The sequence below is a fragment of the Notamacropus eugenii genome, chromosome 5 (genome assembly GCF_028372415.1).
Source record: "Notamacropus eugenii isolate mMacEug1 chromosome 5, mMacEug1.pri_v2, whole genome shotgun sequence".
In the NCBI taxonomy this organism is placed as follows: Eukaryota; Metazoa; Chordata; class Mammalia; order Diprotodontia; family Macropodidae; genus Notamacropus; species Notamacropus eugenii.
The window spans coordinates 292,317,784-292,339,935 of NC_092876.1; the positions used below are offsets into that span (position 1 = coordinate 292,317,784).

A 22,152-nucleotide genomic window follows, 5' to 3' on the forward strand; every position below is an offset into this window, starting at 1 on the left:
ACCTTAGACACCTTTCTAAGGCTTGGATTCATAAATAGGTAAAGGTAGTGAGACTGATGAAGGAGAAAGAGGGAGAACTGACAGAGAGAGAGATTAAGAGAGAGACAGAGAGAGAGAACCAACAGAGACAGAAACACAAGTTGAGAAGGGGGACTGGAGCATTTCTTTAAAATTTACCATATACCAGACATTCACATATACTAATAACAATTATTTAAAATCACCCTGTGTGCACACAGATGTACACAGTCAGACAGATATTTCTTTCTAGAGGACGAAAGAGAAATTTTTATAGCTCTAGTATTTCTACAGTGGTGAGTTTTATTTCATTTTCTTTTCAGTAGGTGGCCTGTTTTTCTACGTACAATGTGGTGCCTATAACATATGCTCTCTCAAAATTGTATGCTGTGTGAAATTGTTCTTTGGGATAGCTAAGTGTCCTGTCACCATGGAAAAATTGTAGGCATAATTTAATTTGGTACACTGAGTGAAGTCAGCTAAGATAAGGTATCTAAAAATGAGAGCATGAAGGTTGGCTCTTTTATTTATCTTGAGGTAGGTCCTCTATTATACAGTCAAATAATAGATATCCTTGGACTTTATGATGACATTAAAATGGGCTAAGGGAACAAATAATGTTTTCTCTGGTTAATAGAAATAATCAGAAGCAGAAGCTTCTCACACTACATGTTTTTTTCAGTGTCCACAGATAATTTCCACAATATAAAGAGAAGCAGAATGTGAATTTGAGCAAAGAAAAAAATCAAAGAAGAAAAAATGGTCTTTTAAATTGTTTCCAAATGCTCTGTTTGGTGTTGTTTTCTTGCAGCAAAGTTTCCATGCCCACCCACCCGCCCCTATAGATGCAGAAACAATCGTGTGTGCCTTCGACCTGAGCAGATTTGCAATGAGATCGATGACTGTGGTGATAACTCAGATGAAGATCATTGTGGTGGTAATTCCATTTCATTTGGAATTCATTCCAAACCAATGACAACAGAAATCATAATCAAATGGTTATTGGGTGTTGAATTCAAATTTCCCATTTAGTTTAGTGAAATGAAAAATCTTTCATGTGGTCTGAGGGTATTTCATCTAACTACTTTTCTTTATGGCAATAGATTAAAGTAATTATTGTTATTAAATTTGCAGTTTCTACACAGACTATTTCAAAGGATATAATACTAATAGTGAGTATTTATAGAGCACTTGAGAATTTTCAAAACATATAACATATGTGAGCTCATTTGACCCTCACAACAACCCTATGATATAAGTGCTTTATTATCTTCATTTTGTAGATGAAAGAAACTAAAGCATGCAAAGGACAAATGACTTTCCCAGGGTCATGCAGCAAAAAGTGTCTTAGGCAAGGTTCAGCCTTAAGGCATTCTTGATTTCAAATCCATTACCCTTTCTACTGCACCACTGTGCTGCCTCTACATGCATATTGTTTTCAGCTTAGATGTAGATGTACATATTAGATAAAAAGGAAGCCTCGTGTGGCGAAAAGAATGCAGATTTTGGTGTCAGGGATGCCTACGTTTTAATACTTGTGGGATAGAATGTCCAAAGTCCTTTAAACTTTATAAATTCTAATGTATCCAATAAGTCCATGACAGTCTGTACTGGCATAGGAAAATTCTTCTTTGTTGATAAAACACAGATTGTTTTGAGTGTTTTGTATAGGCATAGAGATATATGTATATATACATATAAACATTTACAAATATACCATACAAGAAGGGGTATCAATATCAAATAGAAATGGAGTCCACTAATCTATATATTAGGATCCCAGAAGGTCACATATTGACTTAGTTTTAAAATGTAATGTTATCAATAAATTTTATTGTATTTTTATTGATTTTATGAAATATTTCCCAGTTCTATTTTAATCTGGTTCTGGGTGTGCTCATGAGCATTGAGACCATGTGCAGCCTATGGATGGTGTATCTGATAGTTCTGTTATACAGTGTCATACAGTGGACAAGAAAGAGAACTTTGAGTTAGAAATACTTGTTGCCAAACCCCACTTCTGTTATTTACTTGTCATATGACCCTGGTCGAGTCACTTATCTAATATACGCTTCAGTTTCCTCATCTGTAAAGTGAAAGACTTATACTCCATGATCTCCAAGGTCCCTTCTAGTCCTAAACCTGAGATACTCTGATCTCTTGGATCATTATATCTTTTATAGTTGACACTTGCATGTAATGAATCTCCAATAAATATTTGTTGATTTATCAAATGATTAAACTATTTATTGCATTTGTTTATAATTGCATAGATAAACTTACATATAAAACAAGACCTTGTAAAAAGGATGAGTTTGCTTGTAGTGATAAAAAATGTATACCCATGGAGCTACAATGTGATCGTTTCGATGACTGTGGAGATGGTTCAGATGAACAAGGCTGCAGAACAGGTAAGTTTGCTTAGTGTGGGGCTACATTAAGTCAAGGCAGCTAGATGGCACAGTGGATAGAATGCCCAGCCTGGAGTCAGAAAAACTCATCTTCCTGGCCTCAAATGCTTACTAGTTGTGAGACCCTGGGCAAATCACTTAAGCCCGCTTGCCTCTATGCCCTGTAAAAAGAGCTGGAGAAGGAAATGGCAGACCACTCCCGTATCTTTTCCAAGAAAGTCCCACAAGGGGTCATGAAGAGTCAGAGATTACTGAAAAATGACTGAGCGATAACATTAGGTCAACTAGCTGTAATCTTTGTGGGTGAAACCAAAGAAGCATCTCAGAGGAAGGAAAGGTCTTCAGAAGTCATTTAGCTCAGCGTATATTCAAACATACTATCCATTACAAGTGACTATTCAGTTTCTTTTTAGAGGTCTCTGGTGATAGGAACTTGTTACCTCCTCTATCAGGCCATCCCAATTTGGAATAAAGGCAAGAGTACAAGATTTGCACATTAGATCGATCAGTCTCTCTTAAGACTTGCTTCACTCTTCCTCGGTCTTTGTTACTTTGACAAAAACATACTTCTTACAACTTGATATAAGCAAAGTCTAACTGTTTTAAAAGGCCTTGTTAAAGTAATCCTTTGTTTTAAGAGTCTCTTAAATTGCTTTAAGTAATTAACAGAGAAAAAAGATAACATCTAAATTAGTACTCTCATTAAACTGGAAAGCCTGATGTTCAAATAAGAACTCCAGTTTGAGCCTTTGAATCTGTGACCAGGAACATTTTTATGAAAAAAAAAAAAAACCAAAACTAATTATTTTAGGCATATACAAAAAAAGATACTTGCCTTGAATAGTGATCAAAGTAAGGGTCATTTTTCCCCTTTCATGTTATCAGTAGTTTCTAATTTCTGTAAAGTATATTTTCATTCTTCAGGATGAGTTCTAGGCAGGTTTTGGAGTTGTTCAGATCCTATACGTTAGTAATTTTACATTGTGCTACTATTAAGTATCAAATTTTCCTGAATCAGAGAAAATCATTGAGCTCATGATTAAATGACATATACAAACTGCTTTTAAAATATACACAAAAAGTAGTTTATGGTTTTGAACTTTAGAGTCATTTTTTACAAGTTATTCCTCACTGAATGATGATAAAGAACCTAAAAAGAAATGGGCAATATAGAGAGATAGTAAATAGACTCAGTGTGATACCCATCCAAATCCATATTAGGAATCTATGGGATAAAGCACTAACTCCTGGGAGCACTTGGAAATTGTGTTCACTTTTGAAGCATATCTCCAGAAAACTGTGTCTCCAGCCATGTCTCAAGAAAACCACTGCAATGAGCTACAGATTTAAGAAAATGAAGAAATACTGCTTCTACTGTCAAAGGCCTCTGTATAACCTTTCCTTTTATAAAATAATGCCTTCCCAATAGGATGTCATTGTGGGATTCCACCAGCAGCAAGTCTTGGTAACAGCTTGAAGTTGTGGCTAATGACACGATAACACATTCTATCTAAATTATATTAGCTACAAATTAACCCACTTTTTTTCTGTTTATGTACCTTTCTAAGGGCTAAGGGACCATAAGGAATGAAAACTATAATCTTATGCAATACTAAAAGTACAATCTTGGGAGAAAATTAATATTATTTTCAAATAAAAAAGATATAAAGCTCCCACATTAGGAATTAGAATATATTAGATTTGACCATACATTTTTAATCCTAGTTCCCACTGAATATACCTGTGAAGATAATGTGAATCCATGTGGAGATGATGCATATTGCAATCAAACACAAACATCTGTTTTCTGTCGTTGTAAGCCTGGATTTCAGAGAAACATGAGAAACAGACAGTGTGAAGGTATAGTACATTTCGTAAACAGCTTGCTCTTAAATCTTTGGGTTATGAGATGAATCCTAAAACTGCTAAATTGTGAGATGACAAGCAATTGATTTTCATCAAAATGTATGTGATAATGTGATACCATATTACTTATAAGGGTGGAGAGTCTCTTGGGTCAAACATGGGTTTGTTAGACAGCTGAACTGCCATTTAGGATACAAAGCCTTTGTAGAAAAGCCTCAGACCTGGAGGAACTAGATTGCTTTGTTCTATTTAAGGTTTTGAAATGCAAATAAAGAAATTTCTATTCCAGGAAAATTAGGTTCATTTCATGAAAGGATATATTCTTGTTGACCTAGTTCTATGGAGTTTTAAAAGTTCTTTTTTTTTTAAATTATCTATCACTGTATGGATACTGTGACTCAGAAAATATTCTGGGGCATGAATACATTTTGATTTTAAATCAATGACATACACTAAGTTGATATTTGCCAACTCCTGTCTAAATTGGTTAATACCCTTTTAGTATATAGGACAGCCAAAGGAAGTAAGTTATATGCCACGATTTAGAATTAGCTGAACGTTCTTTTTTCCTTGGTAGGAGTGGGAAAGAAGAGAAAGTAGGCAAACAGTATAGCACTATTATGCTTGTTCTCTCCATTAGCATGGATGGGTGAAAGTAGACTGCATGAGTTTTCTTTGTATTCCCATTAAAGTTGTAATAACTACTGCTATTTCACTTTAATTATTATCAAAAATTTAATCAATGATTCACAGTAGACAAAATAGATTTATCTTTTTAGATGGCCAATGGACAAGCTTTTGATTAATGCACAGTCTTGATTTACTAATATTCTTCTGGACAGTCATTACTGTTGTGGGTATATTTTAATTAGATTTACAAAAGGCTAATGCAGATTATGTGTTCAAACCGGTAGCTGCCCTCCCCTTTACTTCCTATTGCTCTGAAATTGTTTTTTCTGGTTCTTTTTAATCATGTAAACAAAATACTCTTTACTCAGTTGTAGGATCCACATCCTTATTTAACTACCAGAATGGTAATTGTACTGATTGAGCATGGGAATGGAGGAGGATATTACCTGGGTGATAGTTACAGTAATATTTCATAAAGTTTATATTCACCCTACATAGCACTAAATATGGGCACATATGATTGAAATTTGCTTTGAAATAATTGTAATCATAATGGTGCCCATGATGACAATGATAGCTAGCATTTATATAACACTTTAAGACTGGCAAGATCCTTTACAAATGGTATCTCATTAGATCCTTACAAAAACCTTGCAGGTAAGGCCTCTTATTGCTTCCATTTTACAGGTGAGATCACTGAAGCAAAGAGACAGATTGTCTTAAAAGCCACGTGATTATACTTGAGAATATCTAGGGCAAAGACAAGAAAAAGTGACATGATGATAGAAGGAGAGGTTTTCTGTGTGTGTGTGTGTGTGTGTGTGTGTGTGTGTGTGTGTGTGTGTGTATCCAAAACCTCTTTTCAGATGCACTTTGGCATAGTGGATAGAGGTGAAACCTCATAACCAGCAAAATCCCGCCTCTGACATTTTGGCCATGTGCCCACAAGTAGCTGAGAAACTACCAACCTCTACTGGTGGAGAGAATTTCATCACTAGGAAGTTCCCTATGCTATTGAAATCTCAGGTCCAATCCCAAGCCATTGAGTTCCTTTCTTGCTAAACAAAAAGGAAATCATGTGACTACTTTAAAGTTGTAAGTTCTAACTGTAAGCAATTGCAAAATAGATATTTTGATAACAAAGGGAAATCAGAGAATATTGATTTGGATAAATGAAGATACTAGAAAATGTTTTAAATGGGTGATTTGATAGTTAATAATCAGGGCAAAAAATAAATAATTAAAACTAAATTGCATACAGAGAGGCAGTGCACAGTTATGGGAAAGCTGTGATGAATTCAGCCAACAGCATAAAAGAATGATTTTATTCATAAATGTCATGGCAGTTCACAATAGAAAATTACAGGAAGAAAAAGGACTTGTCTGGTTGATATTAGGATATAGTCTGCATTTAGGGTAGGAATGATGTTACTTTGTATCTTTTCCCCCTAGACCTCAATGAATGCTTGGTGTTTGGTGTTTGCTCCCATCAATGTGTAAATATGAAAGGGTCTTATAAGTGTGTGTGTGACCAGAATTACAACGAAAAGAATACCAGCTGCATAGCGAAAGGTAAGGCTATAAGTATTCATTTTAATGTTACTATATTTTTAATTTAAAAATCACTTTGAAGGTAATTGGTGAAATGTGTCTTTGAGCAAGTGTATTTTGAGCTGTTTGGCTACAGTTCCATTCCTAAAATGAAAAAAAAAAGGATGATCTTTTGTGTTGAGAGTATCTTCAAAACTAACTGATGAATGTCCTGTTGAGTTGTTATACTTCTTTATTAATCTCAACTAGGACATCATTTTAACATGACTCTCAAAAACAGGATGACTAATGGAAAAAGTTCTCTGTTTTATAAGACAGGGACAATTGGTTAAATTTCACAACGAGGACATTTAGAGTTCAAATCTTAGCACAATGGCTGATCTTATGGAACATTATTGGGCCACTGAGAAAAGGGTGAAGGATTGATAGTGCCTTCTAAAGAAAGGAATTTTAAATAAAGATTTTAATGGTTTTAGCTCAATTCTGTAGTTATGTTCTGATTCCTCTTCCCATTTATTCACAAATACCAGGTATAGAATTGAAGTGTTTAGAATACATTTTCATGCTTATCATAGTTTGTATCATTCACAAAAATGATATATCATTATAATGAAATCATATGCCTTAGTCATTAACCCGAACCCTATCTATTTTTATTAATAATTAATCTTCTTAATAAAGAATGACTCTACTTAACACTACTAAAAATGCAGTTATCCATAAAACTATTTGCAAATAAAGAATGAAATTCCTGGTGCAAGAATGTCCCCAACCAACCCAGATCATAATCTGCAGGTGACTCAGTATATAAATTCTATGACGTATTTTAAAGCACTTAGATGTTGTTACTTTCTAAAGGGTCAGTCCACTAGTGTCATAGGAAGAATTTGAAACCAGGTTTTTCTTACTCTAAACTGAGCACTTAATGATGCCCATTGCCTTTATGCTAAACATACATTAACTTCTATTATATTACTTATAAAATAATTCAAGAAGGTTTAATTCCTCAAGGTCACCCTTATGCTGATAAGTTATACTTGACTTTGAGTGTGCAGAAATGTTGATTGATCGAGAATTTCAAATAATAGATTTCTATTTAAGAGAGAGTTTAAAGTGTATTTATGTGCGCTACTCAGATTCCTAAGGTTGTTTTGGTTGGGGGAGAGTAGAGCTTTGCATTTCTTAACATAAGGGTCAGAATCCACTGTCATGAATATTTAATATTATAAAAATAAATAAATAAATGATTAGTTGCAACTGTTATTTAATGAAAATTGAAATTCAGTAATCGAGTTATACAGGATCATTAAAATAAGTATATTTAAATATACTGTCTTGTACCCTAGTGTCTAACAAAATTGAATATACTTTCCACAAAGGCTCCATTTGTGTCTATGTGAAAAATTTTAGTCAATGAGGAATTGAAATGTCTAGATTGACATTAGAATTCTGAAATCAGGAAGGCTAAGGGAGCAGAATAAAATGACTTGATTTTGATTGAAGATGCCATATAAGCATGAAAATACCGCATAATTGAAAAAACAAAATGTTTGCTTTTTCATTAGTTGAAATTTACTTTATTTTTGTATTTCATTATAATAATCTCCAGGCTCTGAGGATCAAGTTCTCTACATTTCTAATGACACTGATATCCTGGGTTTTATATATCCATTCAACTACAGTGGCGATCATCAACAAATTTCTCATATTGAACATAATTCAAGGATAACAGGGATGGATGTGTATTATCAAAGGGATATGATTATTTGGAGTACTCAGTTTAATCCAGGAGGAATTTTCTACAAAAGGGTCCATGGCAGAGAAAGAAGACAAACTACCAGTGGTTTGATTGTAAGTAAACAGCTTTGCAACTTTAAAGCTGCATACCCATTTAGAAGGGGAAAAAAAAGCTCCAGCAAATCATCTGCCTAAGAGTTTTTAACACATTACGGTGACCCCAGAGAGTACTCAATAAATAATTGACTCACTCCCAAAGTCATAAAAAATAAAAATCATTTCCCTGGTCACTTAATGTTGCAGCTTCCTGAGAAACATTCCAATCTGCAAGGTTTTATGTATTTGTGGTTTTGGTGGGCAAATTTTAATTTCTAGATCCTGAAAAATGAAATGAGGCTTTTTGAACGTCATGAAATTCAAGACTTATTGTTTTCGCTTGTTGATGTGTTGGTTTTGAGTAGGAAACTTCATATTAGAATGACACCAAAAATATTTTCTCCTAAACAGTAAGAAAAATTCAAACCAAAATAGTGTAGATGTTTCTGTTCCCTTCTGATATCTGTGATTCAGCAAAGCTCTAAGAACGTGTTTCTTAGAGCATCAGATTATATTCTCCTGACATATGATAGGCATGTTTATTATGGTGGTTACTTCTTTCAAGAAAAAGAAACTACAACATTTGTTTAGATTTTTCAGCACACACTACATCCTTCCTTGTTGCAGGGCATGTCAAGTGATTCTGTATTGCATGTTATGGAGTAACCCAAGAAGAAAATGACAGATTGATACTTATTTTTATGGGTTCTGGCCCACTCCCCTACTACCAAAAAGTCAAGCTCTATCTCAGCAGGATGTAATTCAAACTCAGTGTTAGAAAAGCATCCCTGATGTCTTTCTATCTTCAGGCATTATGCTGTCTGTGAGCAGTGAGCAGTACATTTCGCAATGAGAGCTGCCCAAATGAACCTGGTACACTCCCATGCAAATCTGAACATATTTGTATATATGTATGCATGCATATTCCATATATGTATGTATTCTTTTAAGTTACTGAGAGTAAATAGACAACAATCATGCAAAGTTCCTTATTTTTTAAGAGAAACAAATGGTATCATTTAAAGTGGGGAAGTCATGGGGTACAATGGAAAGATCACTGACTGCAGTTGGAGAGCCTGACGTGGTTGAAACCCCAGCTCCGAAGCTTACTATCTGTGTGTACTTTGGCAAGTCAGTGAACCTCCTGAGGGCTGTTTCCTCAACTGTAAAATGAGGAAGTTGCACTAAATGACTTCTGGGGTACCATCTAGCTCTGGATCTATAATCTCACAAGTTCTTCATTCTTTTTTTCAGTCAGGTCTGATTCTTTGTGTCCCCTTTTGGGGTTTTCTTGGCAAAGATGCACGGGAGTATGTTTGACAAACAGTAGATTGCCATTTCCTCCTCCAGCTCATTTTACAAATGAGGAAACTGAGGCAAACAGGGTTAAGTCACTTGCCTAGAATCATAAAACTAGTAAGTGTCTGAGGCCAGGTTTGAACTCAGGGTGATGAGCCTTTCTGACTCCAGGCCCAGTGCTCTATCCAGTACACCGTCTAGCTATCCCCATAATCTTATAAGTACTTAAACCATAATTCTGATATTCACATTTAATTTTTTTTTAATTTTGTCTTGTGGCTACAGTGGGGCCCGAGGTTACCATGTTTTCCACTTCTCATCTAATCCATTATCTTCAGGCATGTAGATAATTTCAGATTTAATTGATAGTCTCATTTTTAAGGGTACAAAGTTCAGAAGTCTTTCATTTTGTTTCATTGTTGTTATCTATAATAATATTCTGTACATTTTTAGTAGCCTAATCTTCGGTGTCTTTAGAGTAGGAGATAACACAACAAACTCCATCAACACCTAACCCTAGAAATAATTGGATTCAGAGATATCCCCCAATGTTAATTTTTATTAACAATTTTCAAATTAATGATGCATGTAAAGAGAAAATTAATCACGACACTCCCAATCCTGCTCCAGAAAATAGTGATAATTTATGATCAGTATCCTTGCAAACAGCCATTCATATACTTAAAGATCATGACCTCACCACTAGATTATTTTCAGAATCTGTGACCTGGTTCCTTGAACCTTCTAGACTTGTTTTACATTATTTTATTTCTTCACTTTGTCATATTTTCATTATCTTTATATATTTCATTAAAAGAAACTAAAGTTAGGGATTAAGACACAGCAAAAGGTCAGCTGTTGCCAAATGCAAAAGTGGACTACTCCTTGTCTCGTGCATTTCAGACTCTGATTAATGCGAGTCCATCATTTTAATAAAGAAGGGTCATGCTAATGCCCTGATTTTTGTAAGTAGAGCATGAATTTTGATTGACTTTCCCAGCAGTGATGTTAGATTTTTACTGGGTCACTTTTTCCCCCTCTGGCTCCTAATGTGACCATCAGCATCCATTTAAGAGACAGTTGGAAAATATTATGGATCCAGGCTTAACAGTTTTTCATATTTATCATGCTTACTGTCATTCGGTGCATTATTGACCTGGATGATAACAACTCAGGACTTACACCTGGGGAAAAACCAAAACAAAACTTAATATGTTTCCCTAGGCTGAGTCTGACATGTTGACCTCCCAAGCCCTGGATCATACTACTGTGGATAATGAATCAGTGTGGGTAGATACTTTGATTTATAGTATGCTTCAGCTGATGAAACAAATATTTATCCATTCAGTAGGAAGATATCTAAGTAGCATATTCCTAGCAACTACATTATGATATATTTATTATTATATATTACATTATGTTATTATATATTGATATATTATCACATATATCTTTAATCCTTCAGTGCTAAGGGAGCATATTGTTTCCCAATTCAAAGGAAAAATAAAATATATGAAACCAAATTTTTATTTCAGTATATTTCAGTGAAGACCTTTTCTCCAAATGAACTTTATAGGAAGTTATAAGAACATTTTACTTATGGGAATTTGTAAAAAAAAAAAAAAAAATAGGAATACTAATTGTGATTACAAATCTAAATTTCAAATGAAGACCAAGGGTTATTTATAGTTAGAAGTACTTATGAATTTCTACCCCTCTGGGCTATTCAAAATGGATGGATTTTTTTCTTTAACAAAATTAAACAAGTTAAAAACTTAAAAGAACGACATGATTCAATCTATATGTAAAACATAATGAGATTTCTGAATTTGAATTTTAGCAGTCAGAACAGAACATGATAACATTATGCAACATTTGTAGATACTTTCTAGCAATTTATCATTTCTAGTATGAAGTAGTGTAAAGCAATGAGCAGGATGGTAAATGCTATAAAGTAGGTCAGTGCATAGAAAATGCAAATGACTTTGAAAATACAGATTAGATTTTTACCATCATAATGCTAAATATTACTGAGACAAACAAATGGCTTACCTGAACTACGTGATCTTTAGAAACAAATATGGTCATCACCATCTTCTATTTTACCTATATATTTATATGTATTTATATACAGAAAGCTGTGTATATAATATATACAATATATACCATGTAATATATATAATATGTACATATTTATGTAAATCTGTGCTTATATATGTATCACATTTATATGACATTTTAGGATTTAGAAACTACTTTCCCCACAGCAAACTTGTGATGTAGGTAATATGAGTAACTTTAACCCCATTTTATATAGGTAAGAAAAAAAATGAGGTTTGTCAAGACTAAGAGAATTTTTCATACTTTTATAACTCATAATTGCCTGAAATGATACTTGAACCAAGGTCAATTGACTCTAGGTCAATTACTCAATGTCCACGTCCATGCCACATTTCCCCTTGAAACAACACTGTATCTAATAAGTTCCTTTGGATTATTATATGTATAGTTTGAATGTTTATATTAACATAAATTGCTTTACTTTCCATTAATCATCTTCATTTGTGTTCTCTGATCTAAAAGGAGGAGCAAACACAGATATATGATTTTTCATTTCATTTTATTTTATAATGGTGGAAAAAAATACTTGTTGTGGAGTCAGAGGACACAGGTCTACTTGTCAAGTCTGTTTTTTTTTTACTAGTTCTGTGACTTTGGACAAATCATTTCAGCTCTATGTGCTTCAGTTTTCTCCTCTGTTACATGAAGATAACTATATTTGATTGTTGTCCTTAGTACTCTAAGAGGACCTAAATGAACATTATGTTGGCATCAAGAAACAATGTGGTCCAACTGTGGTTGATCAGACCAGTATAAGCTCGGCAGGCTCTACCACCAGTTGGGAACAAATAGTCCATATGAGCATTTGGAGTAGAGATCTCTCCAAACTGGAACAGTTCACCTTTCTTTTGACTTACTGCAATTCTGCTTTGCTTCATAGAGCACAGCTCCTTCTTTGATACAGGCACACCATGCTGTGTAGTTCTGTGCCAGTGTCTCCTCTGTCTCACAAATTATAGATATACTTCCCCATCTTACCTTATACCATTGTTGTGAAAAGCAAATGAGATCAATAAAGTTTTTACTAAACCATAAAGTGAAATATACATGCACATGGTTCTCATTGTTTGTAGTTCATTTTTATCATCATTTCCCTATCATTTTCATTATTATTGTTAGTTATTATTATAACTACTAAAGATAATTTTAATATACATTCACCAACTGTGCCCTGGCTATCAAGGTTTTCTTTTCTTTTCCTTAAAAATCTCTTCACCTGAAATTCTTGGTTAATGTCAAGTACTAAATTCTACGATGCTCAGAAATTGGCAAACGATGGCATTTACATAACACTTTATGATTTGAAAAATTCTATACACATTATCTCATTTGATCCTCACAACAATATTGTTGAGGTAGATACTATTCTTATTGTCAGTTTTCCTGTAAGGAAACTGAAACCAAGATAGGTTAAATGAACTGCCATGGATCATATAGCTAGTTATTTTTCTCAGTCACTCAAAATGTCTTTTCATCATTATTCCCCTAAATCAGATTCCAAATGGTTGGAGTTAGAACTTTTCCTGAATCATTTTGAGTGTAACTTTCAGTAAAACAAATATATTCATGGTGATGAGATTTACAGAACAGTTAGATTGGCATTGGATCATAATGTGAGCTGATTAGAATTGATTAAGTAATCTGGAAGTAATCGGTACTAATAAATACTTATCAGTTGACTACATTGTCATAGCACAGGATCATAAATTTGTAGTTGGGGAGGATCTCAGAAGCCAGCTAGTCTGACCTCAGGAAATTGAAGCCCAGACAAGTTACATTACTTGCCCAAGAGTGCATAACTAATATGTCAGAGACAAGATTTAACCCTAGATCCTCCAACTCTACAGAAAATGCTCTTTCTTTCTACCATAAAATTCTTCCTTCTAGTTCAATTTAATTCAGCACAGATATGTATGTAACATCCTGTGGTAGTCACTGGAGTAACAAAGATAGATAAGCCAGTGTTAGTAAGTTCCCTGAGGGAGCTTACAATTTAATGAGAGGAGAAGAGAAGACATGCGATAGAAGGATATGTTAACACAAAATAGAAAGGTCCATCTCGTGTTAAATTTGAGAAAGGAAGGTTCACTTAAGCTAAGGGGAATGGGGGAGGCTACCAGAAAGAATTAACACCTACACTGAGCTTTAAATAATTTGAAAGGGGGCAGGGAAAATGGGTCCATTTTAAGGAAGGCAGCCTGAGCCAAAAGCATGGAGACAAGAAGAATCGAATGAGGATGGATGATGGACACTAGACCAATCTGACCAAAGTATTGAGTACACAAAGGAGAGTCAAATTAAATAACTAGAAAATATGGTTGAGGCCAGATTGTGACCATAATTTCTCAGGTCAGAGACTTGTTACTTTACAAAGTAAACTCACTTTAGTGAGTTTCTGTGGGGCTGGAGGGAGAGAGGAGAATTGAAACTTTCTGAGTAAAAGAATCCTATGATCAGAGTGGCACATAAGAAGAGTATAGAAAACAGTGTGAATAAGGGGTTGGAGATGGGCTAGTCTAGAAGCAAGGTAGATATATTAAAAGCCAGTTGGAGTCTAGACAGGAAGAAATTAGAGGATGAACTAGTGTAGTTGCTGAGGAAGTTGGAAACTAGAGGATATGTGCAAGGAAGACTGAAGTACAATAGACAGTCTTTGGCAACTCATTACATGTCAAGACTAAGGACAATGGGAAAAGCAGAAGTGTGTCCAGGTTTCAAGGAATATCAACAAAACAGAGATGTTAAAAGAAGGGCAGATTTTGGATGGGGAAGATGAGTTCAGGTTTAGAAAGCTCCACAACAGTTCTGTGAGTAATCACAGAAATAAAGCTTTACTGAAGAGCCACCACCAAATCTCGAATCAGATAACATGGGCTCAAATCTTACCTCTGACATTGGCCACTTGTGTGACTTTGGGCAAGTTGGGCTTCGGTTTCCTTATCTGTAGAATTAGAGAACTGGACTAGAAGAGGTCCTTTCTAGCCCATGATGCCAATGGACTTTTATCTTAAATGTGATAACATAAAAAGTGCTTTGCAAATCTTAAAACGCTATATAAATTTAAGTTATTATTATACTGTTATGTTAGAATGGGGAAGAGGGAAGGGAATGAGCATTTATGCAGCACCTACCGTGTGCCAGGTACCATGCTAAGAAAGCACTTAACAAATATTGTAGCATTTGATCTTTAGAACAGCCCTGTGAGGTAGGTGCTGCTATTATACAATAGGTGAACATGATGTCATTTTTTACACTGCTGTAGAAACTGCTAATTGGATAACACAGTGTTCAAAAGGAGCTTGTCATGGACCTGTTACAGATCAGTGGCTGTAGGTAGTGTCAGTTTCTCCCATCAAATTAAAAGTGAAGCTATTATATGCCCGTCTTGCTTTCTGATTGGGTTATAGCTAAGTATAAGGGAGTCTCATTGTTTAGGGATTCTAATTACCCTGATGCCACCAAAAGAGATGGCTGAAATAGGTGAAAATTAACTGAGGCAGATGATTGCTGAAAGTTCTAGGTTTGCTCACAATGAACCTCACATGGCACTTGTCTTTCAGACTTTTAATTAAATCCTTGTGTAGATGTAGCCAAAACATGAGCTTCCTCACTTCCTTGTCACCTGAGCTGCTTCGGAGTTCAGTTGAAAGCATATTGTGTTACTTAATGCAAGGTAAGTAGGGAGATAGTGAATGAAGTAAAGTATGTTGGCTTTCTGTGACTCTGTAAGGTAGTCACACATTCATTCAGTATTTACTATGTGCCAGGCACTGTATTAAGTCCTGGGATTTCAAAGAAAGGCACAAAACAGTCTCTTCTTTCAAGAACATACATTCTAGTAGACCACCTGATTCCAAAATTGGCCAGCTAATTCAGTAGGTTGTTTTTTTTTTTAATTCATCATGTAGATAAGTAGCTTTGTAGACTAGCTTCTCCCTGCCACTCATATATGCCACTGAAACACGAATCTTGTTGATTCCTTGCCTGAGTAAGAAGTCATTATTGCAGTTACAAAACGATCCTCTTTAGTGCATATGGAAAGTTGAGGTGGAAAATACACTGTATTTGAGGAAGTGTGATTTCTTTGACTTGAATTTTGTAATAGCCCATACCCACTGGGGAAATCTTTACAGAAGTCTGTTTCACAAAGTGTAATTTGAGAGACATATTTTTGTTAGTAAACAAAACTTCTGGGTGAGCTCTTTTCACTTTTTATCTAGAATTAGGATGCAGTTATGGGCTCCGATAGCTAAACGTTCGCCAGGGTGTAGGCATGGTCACTTCCTGCGCCCCCACCCCCTTTAGTCCTTTATTTTCTTACAAGACATCTAACTGAAGGATAACATAAAAGTGTGTGTTTTCCTCATCACCATAATGATACACCTTAAACTGCACTGTCTCTTTGCCATGCCATGGCTGTGGCTGTGAGAAAGCTACTGCTCCCTTGGCACTACTTCTTCACTGCCTTGCTTTTGCATTCTTTGGATTCCCTTTATTAAGGTTCTATTGTCATGTACTCTCCCCTCTCCACTGGCATTTCTGCTGTCCTTTTGACTAAGAAATTACTGTAACACTTTTTCTTACCCCTAGTATAATGCCTTTAGATGCTTTTAAAAGAACATTTCAAAACATTATTCAGGTTGTCTGCAATACAGAATTCAATCTGTTCCAGGCCTAGAATGAATGCAAACTTACCCCAAGTGTTATAGGATAGTACCCTTCTCTGAATCATTTTTTTTTTTTAGTTTACATATTTTCTTCTACTTACCTAACACAAAATTGGTGTGTGGGTTAATTATTTCCGTAGGCAATTTGTGGCACTTTGGTAGAGTTATTGAAGTTGAAGATCTTTGAAGGTTTGTTGAATCTACAAATGAATTTCAAGTTTTTAGGTGCTTCAAGGAGCTCACATTTACCCTTAGAGACTGCCATATCAAAAACTTTATAGCAAGTTGCATACAAAGTTACATAGTCCTATTGTAAATGAACTCATTTTAATAAAGTATTGGTAGCAAAACACTTTTACTAATGTTTCCAAAGATATTCAGGGGTCACTAAGTTTTACTAAATGTTTCTTTATGTAAAACAGAAATTGTAATAAATATGATTATATGGGGGCAAAAAGTAAAATTGATGTAGTTTGAAAATATTGCTATATCTCCTGTGCCAAAAAATAAGTCCAAGAGGATGTTTTTCTCATCTAAACCAGTTGCTTTAATATAAAAATATTCTAGCATGAAAATGTGCTATAGCAGATATATACGTTGAATATATGACCCATGGCTGTACTATAAAAAGCTCAATTGGAGGTCCATGGAGTAGATAAGAAATAGCACTTTAAAAAGAATCCCCATCATATCCTATCTGACAAATAGTCATCCAGCCCTTCTTGAGCATCTCCACTGAGAAGCAAATCACTACCTCCCAAGAAAGTTGATTCCACTTTCTGTTAGAAAGTTTTTCCTTATGACAAGCTTCTATTTGACTCCTTGCAGCCTCCACAAACTGCTCCTAGTCAGATCTGCCCTGCAGGTCCAGGTAGAACAACCCTACTTCTACTTTCACACCGACAGTGCTTCAAACACATGAAGGTCAGTGAGATAATCAGCATTTATTAAGAGTCTACCATGTGCCAAGAAAATGGGCTAAGCACTGAGGGTACAAAAAGAAGCAAAGGATAGTTTCTGCCTTCAAGGATCTCCCAAAAAACTATAAAAAGGAGAAATAGGAAATAAATAAAAGAAGAGAGGAAGGCACTAGATTTGAGAAGGTGGGAAAGGCTTCCTGTAAAAGATGAGATTTTAGTTAGGACTTATAGGAAGCCAGGTAAGCCATTAGGCAGAGATAAGGAGGGAGAGCTTTCAAGGAAGGGGGACAGGCAGAGAAAATGTTCAGAGCAGAGAGATGGCGTGGTTATTTGCAAAGCTTGCTTCTCCACAATGTCAATGAATCCAGGAGTTCAGTTGTATAGCTTTCCTGTTTCAACTTTTAGCAGTAGCCCCTTCACAGCCAATCTATCATTTCTATGCTAATAGATATGGCGAGTTTTTTGTGTTACTATACCATTGAATGTTTAGATCATGTTTAGATCAAAGAATCAGTATCAAATTTTGTGTGAAGTTGTGGAAATTTGCAAGAGAGAATATTTGTCATTTTCAGAGAAGTTTGTAATAATAGGGTAATGTCAAGAGGAATGGTTTTTGATTAACTCAAAAGAATTAGAGGGTACCAAAAATCTCCATGACCGTATAGATATTAGCTAATTTAGTTCACAAACAGAACAGATGGAGTAGTTGAAAAGATAAGTGGACTGGGTTATCTAAAAGAGGAAGAATAGTGACCAAAGAGTTAAAGGTAGATAAATACACAGGCTCACGCTGAAAGCAAACTTGAACAATAAGAAAGTTTTTGCAACAACTGTGCCATGCATTTTGAGTGAATGAACTGCAATAGTGGAAACTTGGCATTTGTTCTGACCTTTGAATCTGGATAAAGTTGGCATTTTTGAGGAAAACATGAATTGGTGATGAAAAGTCATGTTTTCAGTGTGACCTGAAAGCAACAGAGCAACATCAGAGTCTCTGATTTGGACTAGTTCCATTCTCAAGCCTGCAAAAACCAGGATACCAAAGCCCCTAGTGAAGACAATGTTGATTTTTTTTAAAAACAGCCATGGAATTGTTCACTTAGAATTCAACTCCAAAGTGCAGGCCATCATTCAAGATGATAATGAAGAAATGATGAAGCATTTTAAAGACACTGTAAGGTAGAAAGTGAATGAACTGTAGCTCAGTGACGAGCTTCTTCACTATAATGATGGCTCTGCCTCACAGCACACTTTCTGGTGAAACTCTGATCCAAATGGATGATATCGAGTGTGATCACCCATGTTATTCACAGATTTCATTTCAATAATATTTCAGAAAATCAAATCCAATCTCAAAGAATGAAGATTAGCAGCCATCACAGAATGCAAAAGAATGTGCCTCAGGCTGTAATTCCAGGCAATTCCAAAAGAAGAGTTTAAAGACTTTTGAGAGATACCATCAGAATTAATTCAAGGCCTCTGGGAGCTTTGATGAAAACATAATTCACTAGTGTTTAAATTCTGATATGTTTGTTTTCAAAATACAAACAATTACACCTACTATTTTTAATAAAAACTGTGTACATAGGATTTCACTATTCTAGTTAAGAATCTAACCACCCAGTCTAATAAGCAGATGCAGATTAACTCTGATTTTCACCACAATACAAGGTTTGCATATCTTTTATTATTAAATTCAAATCTAAAAGCATAATGCGTAAAGCTATTTTGTAAACAGATATGCTTCTCCTATACTCCTACACTTGAAATTCAAATAAAGGCAGTGGGGTAGCTGTGTCAAAAACATATATCAAAGCCTGAGAGTTCAGCAAGAGGATCTTAGTTTAGAAGGGCAGTGCAAACCCTGTTGGCAGGGTTAATCTGACAGCAGGACTCTTAGCGATTCCAGTAGGTTCAACTAGATGTAGTTTTAAGGCCTCTGAGGTGGCAAATACTTTTTCAGGCTAAAATATATTTTCTAAAATTTTCGTGTAATGTTGCTTTCATTCCAGAGAATTCTACCAATTCTAAAAATAGTTTAAGTAGTTTGACACTTCCACTGTTATCTTTTCCATAGCATTTGGATTCATGACATTTTAGTACTGAGAAAGGCTTCATACAGTAAACAGTTAGCTTCTTGAGACCTTAAAATGCTCCCAGTCTTTTAGATAATGAGTGTGAAATAAAATAAAATCCTGCTATTTAGAGACGCTTAACACAAGTAGATTCCATGAACTTGAATACACACACATGCACACACACACACACACACATACGTGGATACATATAGACACACAAATATACAGACATATACATACAGGTACATACATATAAACATATAAATATGTATATTTATATAATATATAATAATATTCACTTCAAATTTGTTAATATTACTGTTATTCTCTGTTCTCACCACAAGTCTTCTTTTCTCTAGGTTTAACATTCCCAGTTCATTCAGTTAATCCTTATATGGCATGACCTTACTCCTAGCATAATCCTCTGGATGGCCTGTAGTTTGCAAATGTCATTCCTAAAACATGAACTGAACACAGTACCCTGTTGTGGTCTGACATGGGCAGAGTACAGCAGGACTTTTGCTTCCCTTTATTTGGAAGCTGAATTTTAATGTAAAAGAAGTTTGCTTTGCCATTTTTTTCTTTCAATATCACACTATTGACATATGTTAAACTTAGAGTTTGTTAAAATTCTCAGATATTTCTTTTCCCCCCACAGTGATAGTAGACTTTCTAGTTATGCTTCATGTCATGAGAGAGTTAATTAGGTTAACCTGAGTGTAAGAAGTCCCTGACCCTCTCAAATGGTGTTTAGGCTGGTCCAACATATGACAGAGATATACCATGTCTTTTTAGAAGAAAGGAGAGAACTAGGCAAGAGTAGTTGAGCTGGGAGAACCTTGCAATCTGGGTTGCTTTACTGAATTGTAGGTATCTGAATTCCTTTATTGTATATGACCTTCAGCCATAGAGCATCAATAGAATTCTAATATTTTAAAAGTGGACTTTTTTCTGGAAAAAAAATTTGGGGGTCATTAAAAGACCTTTACAATTTGCGGAAGGCAATACAACCTGTTCTCTCTTCCTGTTTAATCCTAGGTCCAACTCACCATTAATTTGCTTTGCCTAAAATATGTTTGTGATAGATGAGCTCTGTAAGTTGCTCATTTAACTGAAAGATTGGCAAATTATGACCCACAGGCCAAAAACAATATATATGGCCTGTGAGCTATGAATGATTTTTACACAAAAATGTAAAACTATGCTTAGCTTGCAGGCTCTACAGAAACAGGCAACCCACTGGATTTGGCCCATGGGTTGTAGTTGGCCAACTTCTGATTTAGCTGCATGTCATAATCTGGACAATAGACATTCATCATTCACTTGGTTGTTCCTTCATGGATGATTAAGCCAAATACTTTTAAGTGGTTCCATCTCTCAACCAAAAATCTCTGTGGTGTTCTGAGGCTTGATGCAACAAATATAATGTAATTTAGAAGCAGAAGTATCTTCGGGGACCTCACAAGGAAATCCCTCTTCAACTTAGAACTTGTGTGAATCTCCTCTATGGTAGTGGTAATAACCTTTGGCAGGTATATGTCTTCATGTTTTATTCCTCACCTACTATTAACAATGAGAGACTCTTCAAACAAGGTTATCTCTTTTGTCATATCTTTAAAGGAATTGTGAATCATTTCAATGTATGCATAAGCTATGCCTTGTCAGAAGAGAATCTTTAAGGTCTCATTTACTCTACCAAATCAAATGCCTTTTCATGATCAACAAAGAAGCATAGTGAGGTCTTTGATCCTATGCATATTTCAGGTAATTTTGTCAGGTTCAAGAGGAGACATACTGGGGAATATTACTGGCATAAAACCTGCCTGCTTCCCACTAATCCCTTCATCAACAATGCTGTCAATGAACATGTCATTGATTCTCACAAAAGTTTTACATAAATGGGAAGGCAGGGACATATGTCAACATTTATTGATTTCTTGATCACCTTTTTGTGATATGAATAAGGTCTTAAGACTTTTTTCTTGTCTTCAATATCATTATTTATCTTTAGAAAAATGTTTAAAATCATTTCTCTTTCATAAGGTTGTGAGAATCTGACATTCTTTTTTTTTTTTTTTTTTTTTACAATCTACTTGGATAGTCCATGATCTATAAAAATTAGAGGAAATTTCATGATGAGTGAAGTGACTGAAATTCAGTGGAGATGATGATAGTGGTAATGAAGATGGTACTATTCATTTCCATTTTGGAAGGAATGACAATAATAGCTTTTATTTACAAAAAGCGATTTATGGCTTACAAAGCATGTTTTATCCTATTCACTAACGGGACCCTGGGCTAGTCAGTTAACCTATCTCTGACTCTGTTTCCTCATCTTTAAAATGGACCTACTTCTCAGGGTTGTTGTGAGGATCAAAGGAGTTACTTGTGAAGCACTTTGTAAACTGTAAAATACTCTGTAAATCCTTGCTGTTGTTGCAATTTTTAATATTGCTATGATTCCCATTTAAAGTTGCGTAAACTAGGGAGAGGAAGCAACTTGCCAAAGGCCATAAATATGATCATTCTCTACCTTAACTACTCTTCCTTATGAGTATATTAACTTTGATTTTTCTTACCTGGCATTTTATTTTAAGTTAGTCGCTGTGTTCTCTTTCTGCTAAGAAACATTTCTACATGATATAGTACCTACGAAGGTTTCATCTGTCAAACAGGCTCCCAGGTGGCAGGTCTGAAAGGGTAAAAATAAGTAGCAGCCATGAGGAAAGAGCTATGAAAAGGAAAGGTGGTCCATAGT

The 22,152-nt window shown here is 35.1% G+C and overlaps 1 protein-coding gene across 3 annotated transcripts in view; it reads left to right on the forward strand.

Moving 5' to 3' along the window:
- The window catches only part of LRP1B (LDL receptor related protein 1B), a 2,222,640-nt gene that overhangs the window by 2,038,715 nt on the left and 161,773 nt on the right, over positions 1–22,152 (forward strand). For all 3 annotated transcript variants that reach the window (XM_072613193.1, XM_072613191.1, XM_072613192.1), the window contains 5 exons: positions 830–955; positions 2,292–2,429; positions 4,155–4,289; positions 6,378–6,497; positions 8,086–8,327. In XM_072613193.1, coding sequence (XP_072469294.1) covers positions 830–955; positions 2,292–2,429; positions 4,155–4,289; positions 6,378–6,497; positions 8,086–8,327 — 761 coding nt within the window. The remainder of the gene's footprint in view (positions 1–829; positions 956–2,291; positions 2,430–4,154; positions 4,290–6,377; positions 6,498–8,085; positions 8,328–22,152) is intronic.